The sequence below is a fragment of the Schistocerca americana genome, chromosome 8 (assembly GCF_021461395.2).
Source record: "Schistocerca americana isolate TAMUIC-IGC-003095 chromosome 8, iqSchAmer2.1, whole genome shotgun sequence".
NCBI classification, from domain to species: domain Eukaryota; kingdom Metazoa; phylum Arthropoda; class Insecta; order Orthoptera; family Acrididae; genus Schistocerca; species Schistocerca americana.
In genome coordinates, this window is record NC_060126.1 from 512,168,012 (window position 1) to 512,183,652 (window position 15,641).

At 46.8% G+C, this 15,641-nt stretch overlaps 1 protein-coding gene across 2 annotated transcripts in view; it reads right to left on the minus strand.

Annotated features, from left to right (window-relative positions):
- Positions 1 to 15,641, minus strand: part of LOC124544843 (myrosinase 1-like) — a 523,720-nt gene that overhangs the window by 76,558 nt on the left and 431,521 nt on the right. For both annotated transcript variants that reach the window (XM_047123549.1, XM_047123550.1), the window contains exon 6: positions 14,557 to 14,740. In XM_047123549.1, coding sequence (XP_046979505.1) covers positions 14,557 to 14,740 — 184 coding nt within the window. The remainder of the gene's footprint in view (positions 1 to 14,556; positions 14,741 to 15,641) is intronic.

Here is a 15,641-nt window from a genome sequence, read left to right on the forward strand (position 1 = left end):
AACCTCTTTTCCCGACCGGATGTGATATGACTTTGCCGTGGTGGATGGTTTTACGTAACTAAAAGTATCACACCTGTTCACCCACGCACACTGAATAGTAGAGTTTGTTTAGCGTCAAACATGCATCTGAGGCATTGTTGTATGATTCATTTGTCATTTGTAGTCGACCACTATTAAATTATGATGCTTACAGCGCCATCTATTGCCACATTTTGTAACTATTTATTTTTCTTCTGCCATATGTTTTCCCCCTTCTCAGATAATCCGTTGCAATTTCATGTCATTAGGATCAGTGATGTTATTTCTACAGCGGTCTGAAAGTTCAACTATAATCACGTCTGTATATATAATTTAAGCGCTCTTTTTGTTATTTGGGAAGTAGATGTAATGCTCAGATTCCTCTTTAAACAGTAAACTGATCCTATCATAACTTCCTGCTTCAGAGTAAGGGGAAGGCAGAGGTGTACCACCTGCAACAACACGACACCATAAAATATTGTGGCTTTCTAAACGTGTGGACTGGCAGTTGATTCACTTGACTGAAGTATTTCGAAAGGTATTTTGTGTAAGAAAAGCTAGAAAACTATATTGACGACCAGCATAAACAGAAGCAATACATAACACGTGAGTCATGCTGCTGCAGGTAAAGGCAGGTTCTTCAAAGGAGAACAGATGAATCATGGAAAATGGGGACGTTTAATAGAATGTGCAGAATCACAAGGAAATTTAGATCCACATCCAAACTCTGTAAATGTACAAATGTGTGTGAATTCCTAAGGGACCAAACTGCTTAGGTCTTCAGTCCCTAGACTTACACACTACATAAACTAACTTAACGTAATCTATGCTACACACACACCCATGCCCGAGGGAGGACTCGCACCTCCGGCGGGAGGGTGTAAATGATGGTGAAGTGCATGGCAGACAGTATATCCCACCGTACCACTTGTTAGGGTTTGGTTGGTTGGTTTGTGGGATTAAAGGGACCACACTGCAGCGGTCATCGGTCCCTTGTTCCAAGACTTGAAACACCAACACAGAGTAAAAACGACTATTGCAAAAGATGACAGACGACACAGGGCAAGAGAAACTTAGACAAAGACCAGACAAAACGAATTAAAATCACACAGAGTGTGATTGTGGTTGGCCGACCATAGAGAGAAAAAAAGGAAAAGCCAACCACCGAGAACACATTAAAAACTCAGTCTAAAATCGTAGGCCAAAGGCCAGACTAAAAAAAAAAAAGAAAAACCACACAGATTAAGTTATAAAAACCCCCTGCCCGAATAAAACGCAAAACTAAACCTGCCATAGAAGAGTCATCAGTTAAAAGGGCAGGGAGCGTATCAGGCAGCGCAAACGTCTGCCTGAGCATAGTTAAAAGTGGACAGGCCAACAAAATGTGGACCACTGTCAAAGCCGACCCGCAGCGACACAGAGGGGTCCTCACGGCGCAATAAGTGGCCGTGCGTCATCCGAGTGTGCCCAATGCACAGTCGGCAGAGGACGACAGACTCCTTGCGAGAGACTCGCAAGGAGGAGCGCCACACAGTCGTCATCTCATTGATAGCACGGAGTTTGTTAGGGGTGGTCAGATCGCGCCATTCAGAGTCCCAAAGCGCGAAAACTTTGCGGCGTAAGACAGCTCGCGAATCAGTCTCCGGGAGGCCAATGTCCAGAGATGGTTTACTGGTTGCCTCTTTCGCCAGGCGGTCTACATGTTCATTGCCCCACGCCCGGGTTCCCGGGTTCGATTCCCGGCGGGGTCAGGGATTTTCTCTGCCTCGTGATGGCTGGGTGTTGTGTGATGTCCTTAGGTTAGTTAAGTTTAAATAGTTCTAAGTTCTAGGGGACTGATGACCACAGATGTTAAGTCCCATAGTGCTCAGAGCCATTTGAAACATTTGTTCATTGCCGGGTATCACAACATGGCCTTGGGTCCACACAAATACCACAGAGCGTCCGCAACGGGCAATAGCATGGAGGGACTCCTGGACAGCCACCACCAGACGAGAGCGAGGGAACCACTGGTCGATAGCTCGTAAACAGCTCAGGGAGTCGCTACAGATAACGAAGGACTCACCTGAGCAGGAGCAGATATACTCTAGGGCACGAACGATGGCGACTAGCTCTGCAGTGAAAACGCTGCAGCCAGCCGGCAAGGATCGTTGTTCGTAATGGTCCCCTAGAGTTAGAGCATAACCGACACGACCAGCAACCATCGAACCGTCAGCGTAAAAAACGCTAGAGCCCTGTTACATGACTAGGATGGAATAAAAGCGGCGGTGGAAGGTCGCCGGAGGGACTGAGTCCTTTGGGCCCTGTGCCAAGTCGAGCCGAAGCAAGGGCGGGGCACACACTACGGGGGTGTACACAGAGGGGCCCAGAAAGGAGGTGGAAGACGGAAGACCCCAAGCCCGGAGAGAAGCTCTCTGACGCGGACTGGAATCGTACAACCCGACCGGGGCCGACGTTCTGGGAGATGGACGAGCAACTGTGGGAATAGTAGTCGATAGTTAGGATGCCTGGGCAAGCTAAAAACATGGGCAGCATAAGCGGCCAGTAAATGCTTGCGCTGTAACTGCAGTGGAGGGAGACCTACCTCCACAAGTAAGGTGTTCACAGGGCTGGTCCGGAAAGCACCAGTAGCAAGGCGCATCCCACTGTAAAGGATTGGGTCCAGCATCCGCAACACCGAAGGGGATGCTGAACCATAAGCCAGGCTCCCATAATCCAGACGAGACTGGGTTAATGCCTGGTAGAGCCATAAGAAGTAGAGGTAGATCGGTCAGCGCCCCAGCAGGTGTGGCTCAAGCATCGCAGAGCATTTAGATGCTGCCAACACATCTGTTTAAGCTGCCAAATATGAGGCAGCCAAGTCAACCGGGCAACAAAAACCACATCCAAATACCTATGTGACTCCACCACAGCAAGAAGTTCGCCATCGAGGTAAAGCCGTGGCTCCGGGTGAACAGTGCGTCATTGGCAGAAACGCATAACGCAGGTCTTGGCAGCCGAAAACTGGAAGCCATGCGCTACAGCCCAAGACTGCACCTTGCGGATAGCGCCCTGCAGCTGACGTTCAGCAGCGGCAATGCCAATGGAGCTATAGTAGAGGCAGAAGTCGTCAGCATACAACAAAGCGGAGCCAGACATTCCCACCGCCGCAGCGAGCCCGTTAATTGGAATTAAAAACAGGCAGACACTCAAGATTGATCCCTGTGGTACCCTGTTTTCCTGAATGTGGGAGGAACTATGGCAGGCCGCGACTTGCACGCGTAAGGTACGATGTGACAGAAAATTGCGTATGAAAATCGGCAACGGACCCCGAAGACCCCAATCATGAAGTGTAGAGAGGATGTGATGGCGCCACGTCGTATCGTACAACTTCTGAATGTCAAAAAAGACAGTGATGAGAGGCTGACGGCGGGCAAAGGTCGTACGGATGGCAGACTCCAGGCTCACCAGATTGTCGGCGGCAGAGCGGCCTTTACAGAACCCACCTTGAGACGGAGCCAGGAGGCCCCGAGACTCGAGTACCCAACTCAATCGCTGGCTCACCATCCATTCGAGCAACTTGCAAAGAACGTTGGTGAGGTTAATGGGGCGGTAGCTGTCCACCTCCAAAGGGTTCTTGGCAGGTTTCAAAATGGGGATGATAATGCTTTCCCGCCACTGCGACGGAAACTCACCCTCAACCCAGAGACGGTTGTAAAGGTCGAGGAGGCGTTGCTGGCAGTCCACTGAAAGGTGTTTCAGCATCTGACAGTGGATGCGATCTGGCCCAGGAGCGGTATCAGGGCACTGTGAAATTCCCACTCACTGAATGGAACATTGTAGTATTCAGGATGGTGGGTGCAAAATGAAAGGCTCCGACATTCCATCCGCTCTTTAATGGAGCGGAAGGCCAGTGGGTAATTTGCAGAAGTGGAACTCAGAGCAAAATGCTCTGCCAAGCGGTTGGAAATTACATTGGAGTCAGTACAAACTGTTCCATTCAGTGAGAGTGCAGGTACGCTGACAGTGGTCCGATAGCCATAGAGGCGCCTTATCTTGGCCCAAACCTGCGATGGAGAGACATGGAGGCTAATGGTGGAAACATACCGTTCCCAGCACTCCTGCTTGCGTTGGCAGATAAGGTGGTGGGCCCGCGCAATGAGGTGTTCTAAAGATGGATGCCGCTTGTGACGCTGGAGCGCCCGCCGGCGATCTTTAATCGCCTCAGCGATCTCAGGCGACCACCAAGGCACAGTCCTCCGCCGAGGGGACTCAGAAGAACAGGGAATGGCAGATTCTGTGGCAGTAAGATGCTGGTGGTGACCGAGTGAACCACCACATCAATGGCGTCATTAGAAAGAGGCTCAATAGCGGCCAAGGAGGAGAACAAGTCCCAGTCAGCCTTATATGTAGCCCATCTGCAAGGGCGTCCAGAAGAGTGATGCTGTGACAGTGACAGAAAGATCGGAAAGTGGTCACTACCACACAGGTCGTCACGCACACTCCATTGGACAGAGGGTAAGAGGCTAGGGCTGCAGGTCGAAAGGTCGATGGCGGAGTGCGTGCCATGCGCCACACTGAAATGTGTGAAGGTACCATCATTTAAAATGGAAAGATCGAGCTGTGCCAATACATGCTCAACGGTGGTGCCTCGACCTGTTGCCACTGACCCACCCCACAGAGGGTTATGGGCGTTGAAGTCGCCCAGTAACAAGAAAGGTGGTGGCAATTGGGCTTTCAGCGCAGCCAGGACATGCTGTGTGACATCACCATCCAGTGGAAGGTAAAGACTGCAGATGGTAACAGCCTGTGGCGTCCACACCTGAACAGCGACAGCCTCTAAAGGTGTTTGTAGAGGGACAGACTCGCTGTGAGAAGAGTTAAGGACATAGATGCAGACATCACCAGACACTCTTTCATAAGCTGCCCAGTTCTTATAATAACCCTGATAGCTATGGAGGGCGGGGGTTCGCATTGCTGGAAACCAAGTTTCCTGAAGAGCAATGCAGAAGAAAGGGTGAAGGCTGATAAGTTGTCGGAGCTCAGCTAGATGGTGGAAGAAACCGCTGCAGTTCCACTGGACGATGATATTGTCCATGGCTGAGAAAGGCGTGAAGGGACTGGGAAGGCAGATTACGCCACTGGGTCAACTGCTGCCTCCGATTGAGCACCTGTGCTAGTGCTATCCAAGGTGTCTGAGGGTATGGCGAGATCGAGGTCCTCAGCGGACGCCAGAATCTCCACCTGTGTCCTCAGACGCGAAGCTTGTAGGAAGCGGTGGGATGGATGCCACAGTAATGTCATGGTGCTTGGGGACTTTCTTCTTTTTCTGCTTCTCTCACTGTGCCTTCGGTGGTTCGGGCTGGGGGGGGGGGGGCTTCATTGGGTCAGTCTCAGGGACAGATGACGACCGCGAGGCCCTACGACCAGCGACTGGTGGTTGTTTCAGCCACTTGCGGGTGTCCGCTTTTCCGCTGGTCGTAACTTGCGAAGGGAGATCCCCAAGGGGCCCCTTCCTGGCGAGAGTAGCTGAAGAAGTCTTACTCTTCTCCAGCTGGGGAGGGGGTACTGACGTCCCCGATGGTTGGGGGGGGGTGTTGCTCATGAAGTAGATGGAGCCGGAGCAACAGGGAGTGAAGTGCCCCCCCCCCCCCAAAAATCAAGGGGGGTGGTGGATTCTGACCCATCATAGAGCTAACCATATGGGACAACATGGGAGATGGGAGAACCGTCGTTGCAGCAGCGGCATAGGTTGACGTCATTGGCACAGGATGGAGCCTCTCATATTTCCACCTAGCCTCGGAGTAGGTCACGTGGTCCAGGGTCTTATATTCCATTATCTTCCGTTCTTTCTGGAATATCCTACAGTTCAGCGAGCAGGGGGAATGGTGTTCTCCGCAGTTAACACAGCGGAGCACATGGAGAATTGGGATGCGAAGGACGGCCACAATCTCGACACATGATGCCGGAAGTACATCGGAAAGACATATGCCCAAACTTCCAGCATTGAAAACACCGCATTGGAGGAGGGATATATGGTTTCACATCACAGCGGTAAACCACCACCTTGACCTTTTTGGGTAATACGTCACCCTCTAAGACCAAGATGAAGGCACCGCTGGCTACCTGATTTTCCCTCGGACCCCGATGGACGTGCCGGATGAAGTGAACACCTCCTCGTTCTAGGTTGGTGTTTAGTTCATCAGCGGACTTCAGAAGAAGATCCCTGTGGAATATAATACCCTGGACCATGTTTAAACTCTTATGGGGCGTGATGCTAACAGAAACATCCCCTAACTTATCACAACCAAGCAACCTCCGTGACTGGGCAGAGGATGCCGTCTTGATTAGCGCTGACCCAGAGCGCATTTTGGACAAGCCCTCCACCTCCTCGAACTTGTCCTCTATATGCTCCACATAAAACTGGGGCTTGGTTGACATAAATGATTCACCATCGACTCGGGTACAGACTAGGTACCGGGGTGAATAATCTGCACTGCCTTCTTTAGCCATACATTCCTCCCATGGAGTGGCCAGGAAGAGAAATTATCTCGGATCAAATTTCTTCCCATTCAGGTTAGACCTCGATCGCTTAGAGACTGCTGGTGGAGGCCCACCAGCGAGAGATGATGTACCACACTTCATTGCGGAGCATCTGCCCTGATGCCACCCACTCTGACTGGGGCTCTCCCCACGGGCGCCACCCAGCCACAGCAAAGACCACCTGGCAGGATGGCCTTTTCCAGGAGTCCTGATGCCCCAGAGGGATAGGCATCTACTCCTCGGCATACATGGGGAGGTAGCAGCTTAGGCATCAGCAGTGCGATCCCTGCGTAGTCAGGGGGCTACCACCAAGAGGGTACATGACGACCCCACCACAGCGGACTGGCTACCGTGCTGGATGTCGGGTGTCAAATATCCATGTACGTCATGAGGGCAAAGATGGAAGTGCACAATGGAGGGAATGTATACTACCTGGAACACACTGCAGCTGATGTGGCCGGAAGCTCGTTGTAACTCCAACTCCATGACAATATCGGGTGTGCCAGATCTTATGGCAAGATGGATATATAATGCACCACGTAAGGCGTCCTTCCCCAAATGGTGCGCACTAACGTAAAATTTTGAAATGGAGTGGTCAAACCTCTTAGCGGACCATCAGATTAAAGGCCGAAACAGTTGAGACTCCTTTTAGTCGCCTCTTACGACAGGCAGGAATACCGCGGGCCTATTCTTACCCCCGAACCCGCAGAGGGGTGTTAGGGTTTCTTCCACTTTTCTGTGCGTACTGTAACTAGTCTGATAGTGTCCTCACAATCGCTACAGGGACGATAAGGAGGTTTCAATAACACATTACTAGATTGCACTATCTTCAAATGTATTCCAGTTTAGTTTCTTTGGCACTTCCGTGAAAGTCTCGCACAGGTCAAACAAACCCTTGACCATTCATTCTGGCCTTCTATGTGTATGTTCAGTATCTCTTGTTAGCCCTATCTGGTACGAGTTCCACACACTCGAACAATATTCTAGAATGGATTGCACGAGTGTTTTGTAAGTAATTTCCTTTTTTAGACTTACTGTGTTTCCCTACTATTCTGCCAATGAATGAAAGTCTGTCAACTGGTTTACTTATGAGTGAGCCTCTGCGGTCTACATTTCATATCCAACGACCTCTGTAGTCCAGGTCGCTAAAGCTCGCACATGCGGTGATGCTCGATTCAGACGTAACACGGTTCAATCTCTCGTGGTATGTGTAATTTCCTTTCCCAGTATTTTGCAGGCAAGTGGAGGAGGGATGGTGGCTCAAAGTCGCTGATCATCAGTCTTTGCGCCAACGTCCTGGTTTAAATCCCAAACCCCTCTGCAGTGTATAATGAAGAGAGGGCATGTGACACTGTTGATGCTCGTCCATACATCGGAAGGGGGCATTAAACTCGGTGGCCTCCTTGGTGCTATTTGAGAGGAGTGGTCTGTGTGCCAGCACCAGGTTTAACCCTCTCTCTCCTCACATCATCATATCACCATCATCATCATCATCATCATCTTCTAACAGATACCGAACACGACACTGAAGTCTAATCAAGATCCAACTGAATATCAGTGGCGCAGCGTGAGGGGAGACTCTGAGACTTAGTTTCCCCTGTATTCGTGCTTAAAAAAATTGCAATAGGAATTCATAAAAAAAATATAAACAACTTCCTACTAAGAGCACAAAATGTACGAAGACATCAGTTTTGTAGCCCGCGCCGCCGCACCCTGAGTATTGGTATGTCTGCCTGCTTGAGACTCGGCTGTTCTCAGACTCTGCCTCCCTTCTCCTACCTGGCTGTGTGCGCCTGCGCCCCCTCCACTTCCCCTCTTCCACGAAGGCCGGTGCGCTGCACTTGCTAGCAGGTATCGAGACTAGAGATGGGTCGAAATCGTTTATTCCCGTGAACTACTTCATTCATTTCACTCTTTGCCGTGAAGCGTTCAAATGAAGTAGTTCATTCATGAAGTACGGAAGCCTGGCGAAGTTGCCCAGTTCGCCGCTCAGCCGTTGCTACTCTCGTTCGCCTCGCTCTTACAATAAAGCTTCGTAATACTTCATAATTTTAACAACAGATGGCCGAACTATGCAATAACGTGCACGCAACGTTTTACACTTTTACAGCGTCTGAGTTAAAAAACAGAGCATGGTCGAAGGGGACAAAGGAAAGATAAACAGAGAAGCTTGTCACATATAAAGAAGGTATTACATTTAATCTTGCTCGACATTTTCTCATGAAGCGCCCAAAAAAGTATTTATCTGCCGAGTGAAACATTATTTGTCGTATTCATGGACTGAAAACTAGGGCTACCAACGAAATGCAGTCCAATTTTATGTTCCTTTTAAAATTTAATCCAAAATAGAATGAGTATGTTTACCACTGTCACAAAGTCTATATATATACGTTAAGTAATGATTCAGAAGTTTTCCTGTAGATTTTATTTTTGTTGAGAATAATAACCCTCCAGATTCAAAACGTAAACTGTCACCTGTAGTCATTGGTACGATTTTAGGTAAAATCCCTCTTTCAGTGTTATTAACAAACCTTTTATTTTCATGTTGGCTGTGCGTGCTCACACAGCCAGCCTCTTCATTTGTATCTGAAATATTCATTTGTCCGCAAGCGCTGCCAACGGTAGGCTACCGGTAGACGCGAAGTATAACTGAACTGCACAAATAGTCACGCGTAATGATGTCAGCACTGCAGGAAGCAGCTGACGGTGCCTTCCCCTCGCCCCTCACCTCCACAACCCATCGCAAACGTATCGTTTCCTCACAAACGCCGCGCGATTCGTCGACAGGCAGTAGAGGGGGGACTGAAGTGAAGGGAGAATGAATGACGTAGCGCCGATGTAATGGGCCAGGGAGAGGGGAAGAGAGTGAGTGAACTAGAAAAAAGTGTGGAGTGTGTTATCTGTGAAGAGTTTGAAGTGCCAGTTCATTGAAATTGAGTGGTTAGTTCACACTTCATTGGAGTGACGCGTTCATTTGAACGACTCATTCGCGAGCTCCCCATCACTAATCGAGACTAGTCTCTGCCGCTTCTAAGCTGGCTTTTAACACGGAAGTGAACAGTCGCGCGGCTTGTGTTCATAGTCATTCTTGTGTTATTTTAGTGCATATTTTCGTTGTGTCGCCAACATGAGTGAGCCAACAACTGAACACCTTATAGAATTTTTATTAAAAACGCCTTTTTCTACACCAACGTAAGGAAAAAAGTTCGAATTGAAGGACAAACGACCTACTCCTATGCGCAGTGTAGTTTTAAGTGAAGCCAAACAAAAACGAAGTTTTCAGGCAGTCTGGTATGAAAAGTATGTTTGGCTGACTGCAAATGCAGTTAATCACAGATTATATTGGTCTATATTTCTTCTGTTTAGTGGCGAAAAGGAATGATGCAGTTAGGGCATTTGTACAATAAAGAACTTTGACAGGAAAACACAAAAGCATCAGATATCAAAACGTCACCTGCAGAACAAAGAATCATTTCAGTTATTGGGCAAAACTAGAATTGGGCACGCCCTTTCTGAAGCCGCTCGTCTGACAGCAATAAAATACGACAAACAAGTTGCATCCAGCAGGAGAGTATTGGCTCGTCTTATTCAGGCAATTGTATTTCTTTGTAAACACGAACTAGCCTTTCGCGGCCATCGAGAAGACGAATCCTCCACCAACAAAGGTAACTATCTGGAATTGTTGGATTTAATAGCTCAAGGAGAGCCGTTAAGCCGAGACCATCTGTCATCATCTTCAACCTTTAAGGAAACATCTCCAGATATACAGAATGATGTAACAGTAATGATAACTCTGGCAGTTGATGAGAAAAGAAAATCTGAAATTCAGAACTGCAATTTCATTTCGATTCAGGCTGATGAAACATTAGACACATCATGCAAGAGTCAAATGATTATAATATTCAGGTACTGTATTGTAGACAAAATTGAGGAAAGACTCGTTGGATTTTACGATGTTTCTGGAGATAAAACTGCTGAAGGTTTGTCAAACATTGTTCATGCAGTATTGAAAGAATGGAATGTGGAAGGATAAGTGGTTAGTAAACCATATGACGGCGCTACAGTAATGGCGGGCAGAGAAAGAGGTCTACAACAATTGGTGAAGCAGTTCTGTCCCTATGCGCTATTTATTCATTGTTAAGCACACCAACTGAATTTGGTACTGTTACGTGCCTCCAAAATCATACGACAAGAACGCATGTTTGTAAGTGATCTTACTGCATTCCATTCGTTTTTCAGCAAATCATCAAAACGAACTGCATTGCTAACTGAGAAAGGATTTAAACTGTCATATGCAAGCAACACTCGCTGGAACTTTCGTTCCAGGGCAGTTTCAACAACATCTAGTCATTTCTCAGGGCTATGTAGTGTTTTTAATTATATATTTGATGATACAGACTCTCAGTGGGACCCAGAATCTTTGAGCTGTGCTGTGGGAATGAAACGACGGATGGATGATCCTACGTTTGTCTACTTGCTTTGCTTCTACCGAGGGCGCTTTGTTAATGTTGATCATCTCTTTAACGTTCTTCAGCCAAAATCTGTCGCTATAACTGCTTGCCACGACGAAATAAGAACTGTTTTGAGAAACTTACGACAATTAAGAGCGGAAACATTCGTTGATGAATGCATTAATTGCAGCTTGTGTTTGGGTGGCAACTACGACAATTAAGAACTCAAATATTCGTTGATGAATGCATTAAATGCAGCTTGTGTTTGAATGGCAACTTATCATTCTGTGGCAGTCAAAAGACATTTCTCAGGGCATTAACTTACGAGATACTGGATTTGCAAATTGTTCAGATGCAAAGAAGGTTTCAAGACTTTCCCCAAATTTAGTTTGTTGAACTTATGAACGAAAAGTGTTTCCCGAACTATCAAAAAGAATTCCCAAAGTTGAAACTGCTTCACTTATTAGAACAGTACCCTTTTTTCAAACAAGAACAACTTGAAAATGAACTTCATAAAAACTGATGAGAAAAAACACTTATCTCCAAGAACCCTCTTAAAGTACGTTGTCAACAATGATTTAGACTCCGTTTATGAAGAAACAACGAAGTTCCTGCGTTTGGTTTTGACCGTACCCGCAACTGCAGCGAGCAGTGAACCAAGCATGAGTGCTCTTAAACGAGTGAAGAATGATTTAAGGTATTCAGTGTCCATCATCCGGCTGTCGTGACTGAGCACGTTAGCAATAGAAAAGACACTACTTGGAGAGCTATCCAGTGATCAGATCTTTGTAGACCGAGTTATGGACTTATTCGTGGAAAGAAAAGACAGGCGCATTGCATTTGTGTACAAGGAAATATAAGTGCTTCTTGTTTTATTCGAAGCATTTTGTTTCATTTGTTTAAATTATTGTTTACTGTACTATTTTGTCTCGCTATAATAACTGCAGAGTGTCCCCAACATTTACAACCACGCTACGCCACTGCTGAATATCTGTGCAGCTTTTTTCAGGCAGTGTTTAGTTTAGATAACTGTAACATCTGGAAAGAATCTTAGGTTGCTATTAATATTGACTGCAAGATCATGAGCAGCAATACTCCCAACAGACTTCGCTGGGGTAAACCCAAAATTACTTCCGCTTCTGTCGATGACTCTTCATTCGAGATGAGACGCTGCGTTCTCCCTACCGATAAATCGTCAATCCTGTCACATTTTTCGCTTGATATCTCGTAGCATTGTGTCTTCGATACCAAGCGTGGATGTGGTAATACGTCATATGCGTTTCAGATATCAAGAAATCTAAAAGGTTTGAAACTTCCTGGCAGATTGAAACTGTGTGCCGTACTGGGACTAGGGCTTTGGACCTTTCCCTTTCGCGATCAGGTGCTCTACCACTATACTTTAGTGTACTCTCAAAGGAGGACCAGAGAAAAAAATAGCTCATCATTATGTCGTCAGCCTTTGCTCTACAATAATATTGTAGAAGGCGGAGGTTCCAGATTCGATTCCCAGTCAGTCACATAGTTTTAACGTGGCAGCAGATTTCAGATCACTGCACAATCCACTGCTGAGTGAAACTTCATTTTGAAAGTGCAGATTTGTTCACCAACAGATAGGATTGAAGCCGTCGGCACACGGACCGTGCTGTCGAAAGTTAACGTCGATCGTGTCAAGTTCAAAGTGCTGCTGAACGCTCAGGAACCATGCGACTTGTGCACACGGTACGTGGGCCCCAACGTGGTATCCGCGATCGCAACGCACTCCAGCGGCAGTTGAAGGATGTTTCTAGTTCGTAAATCACACTCTTTATTCAGTGGGCGCGCGTAAAATTCCCACGTTAGCTCTATTAAAACGCACATTTCCTCCATCGCCCAAGAAAAAGAAAGTACCATGTCCAATCAATAAGGTCAGGCTTATAAAAGTTCCATTACAAACAGTGCGTTTCAAATTTGGAATATTTCTCCGCATAAGATAAACATTATTTCATCATTCCCACATTTTAGTAAAGCCCCACGGTCAGTCTTACTTGACCACTGTTCTCGCCCAGTAGCAGAATCTTTGCAACACGTGAATTACGAAGCGTAAAAGAAAAAGGAGGGAAATATCTTTATGCAACTAGCGCAAGCTCTCCTGTAGATTAAGCCAATCGAACAAAGACACCCCTCAATAAAAGGCGATCTTATATTTACATAACATGAAATATTATAGTATATACTTACATTAAACTAATAATGAAGTATCAGAACCTAATAAAAACGCGAAAGTTAGGGGAAAAAAATTGGAAGTGTTACGACGCGAACCACCGCCACATCCTACTTTTTAATTAAGGACAGTGACACTACTCATTACGCTTTTTTTTTTTTTTTTATCTCATTTCGTTCGTTGTATCTGCTCGGAGCGGACGTCGAAAGACACCCATGTCAGTTCGTTGTAGATAATGTTCTCTTGGCAAACATAGAGGAAGATCTAAAAACTACTCTAAATGCATTCAGTCTGGCATACAAATCTATTGGTCTAGAGCTTAACACAGACAAAACGAAAGTCCTCTGTCAACCAGCCCCAAATTCCACCGCAGCAGCTCCAGTTATCACAGTTGACGGAACACCTCTAGCGATTGTAGAGTATTTTCCTCACCTGGGAAGCCATCTTTCTGCAAATTCAAACACAGATGCAGAAATTCAACACCGACTAAACTATCCACTAACTCAGTTTTTTTTATAACAGAGGGTAGCTTGCCCTCTTTTCTTTTCTTTTTTTCTTTTTTTTTTTTTTTAATTTTCACTTTGTTCGCTGTAGTTCGTTGCATCTGCTCGGGGCGGACGTCGTAAGACATCCATTTACGTTCGTTGCTGATCTGTTAACTCAGTTTTTTTATTACAGACGGCGCATTACCCTCTGACCGAACACGCTGAGCTACCGTGCCGGCTGACGCTAAACCAACAGCACATTTTCTTTGTCTAATCATGTTATCTTACCCCTTGCTGAAAACCTTAATCGTAGATATGTTGCTAATTGAAATTTAATTATAACAAATTGTACCAAGAATAATGTGTTTTGGGTGGATCTTCCATGTGTCACTGCCTTCAAATAGTCTACTCTCATAATACGTAAGTTACAATAATTCTTTTGTCCCGAATATGATGTTTCTCATTATTTTATTGGAACGAATCACACAGTTAACAACGGGTTTTCCAGTGATCCTCAAATTGCTGGTGCTCAGAAACGGCATATATACATATAGGCTTGAAATGAATGCCAATATGGCGCCTCACAACTCTGTACTGAAGCGAGACGGCGTGCGTGTGACGTAGGTGGCGTTGTGCCATCTCATTGGTCAACGCTCAGGCGTACGCTCAGAACATCTGACATGCCAGATATTGCTCTGCACGTTCGGAAAGACTCCCGAGCGTGCTATTCCACGCTATGACGTCAGAAACTCGGCACGCTCAACGCTCAACGTTCGGATGCACGGTCCGTGTGCCGACGGCTTAAGAACTGTACCGTGAGTCTCTTACTCTGGATGGAGTGTGAAGTTATCGTTGAAATGTTTGAGACGAGAACGCTCACCTTTCTGCGTCTTGCGGAAGTACTTGTCGTACAGGTGGTAGGCCTTGGCGTGCGCCTTGAGGAGGGTGTGGCTGGCCTGGTAGTCGGCGACCCCGTGGTCATCCAGCCCGGGCGCCCCCAGGCGGCTGTTGGCGTAGCTCTCGATGATGCTGGCGGGCTCGTTGATGGTTATCCAGTACTTCACCTGAGCATTTACGTACACGTCAGTAAAAGAACAAGGTGGGCTGACAGCTACCACCGCTCAAAATATCACGTACAAAGAGAGCCACTGTATCAATATGACGTGTCGCTTGTTGCCAACTGCTTGTCGTCCGAACCATTGAGAACAGTCAAGTTTCCAGATACAAATAATGACACATTTTACATGTTATTAATGTTTCAAAATTGTTAAAGGCTTTCATGGCCACTTGTTGAAAAACTGCCTATTGGCTTCTGTCTCGGGTTCTTCCGCCGACGCTCATCTAACGATTTTACTGACGTTTCATTGAGAAGCTTAAGAAACTGAAACTTGCGCCAAACGACATCCTGGTCAGCTTCGATGTTGTTTCTTTGTTTACGAAAGTGCCACTCAGTGACGCTCTGGAGCACATCGGTTCCATTTTACCGCAAGACATCACAAAGCTCTCCCGTGCATGTCTCACCACGAGCTATTTCACGTGGAATGTCGATTTCTACGAACAGCTGGAGGGCGTTGCCATGGGCAGTCATCTTACTCCAGTGGTGGCCAACTTCTTCATAGAACAATTCGAAACACAGACACTGAACTGGGCGACTTGCAAACCTAAGGTGTGGTACAGGTACGCCGATGATACTTTCGTGGTGTGGAGCCATGGTGAAGAACAGCTCGGTGACTTCCTAAGACACTTGAACAGCCTCCATGCCAACATAACATTTACCATGGAAGTAGAAAAGGACAAGAAACTGCCATTTCTAGATGTGCTGGTCACAAGGGACGGCGAAAACCTGGGACACAGCGTGTATCGAAAACCGACACACACGGACCGATACCTGCACAAACTGTCAAACCACCACCCGAGCCAGAAAAGAGGCTTGATTAGTACGCTCGTAACGAGAGCAAGACGAAT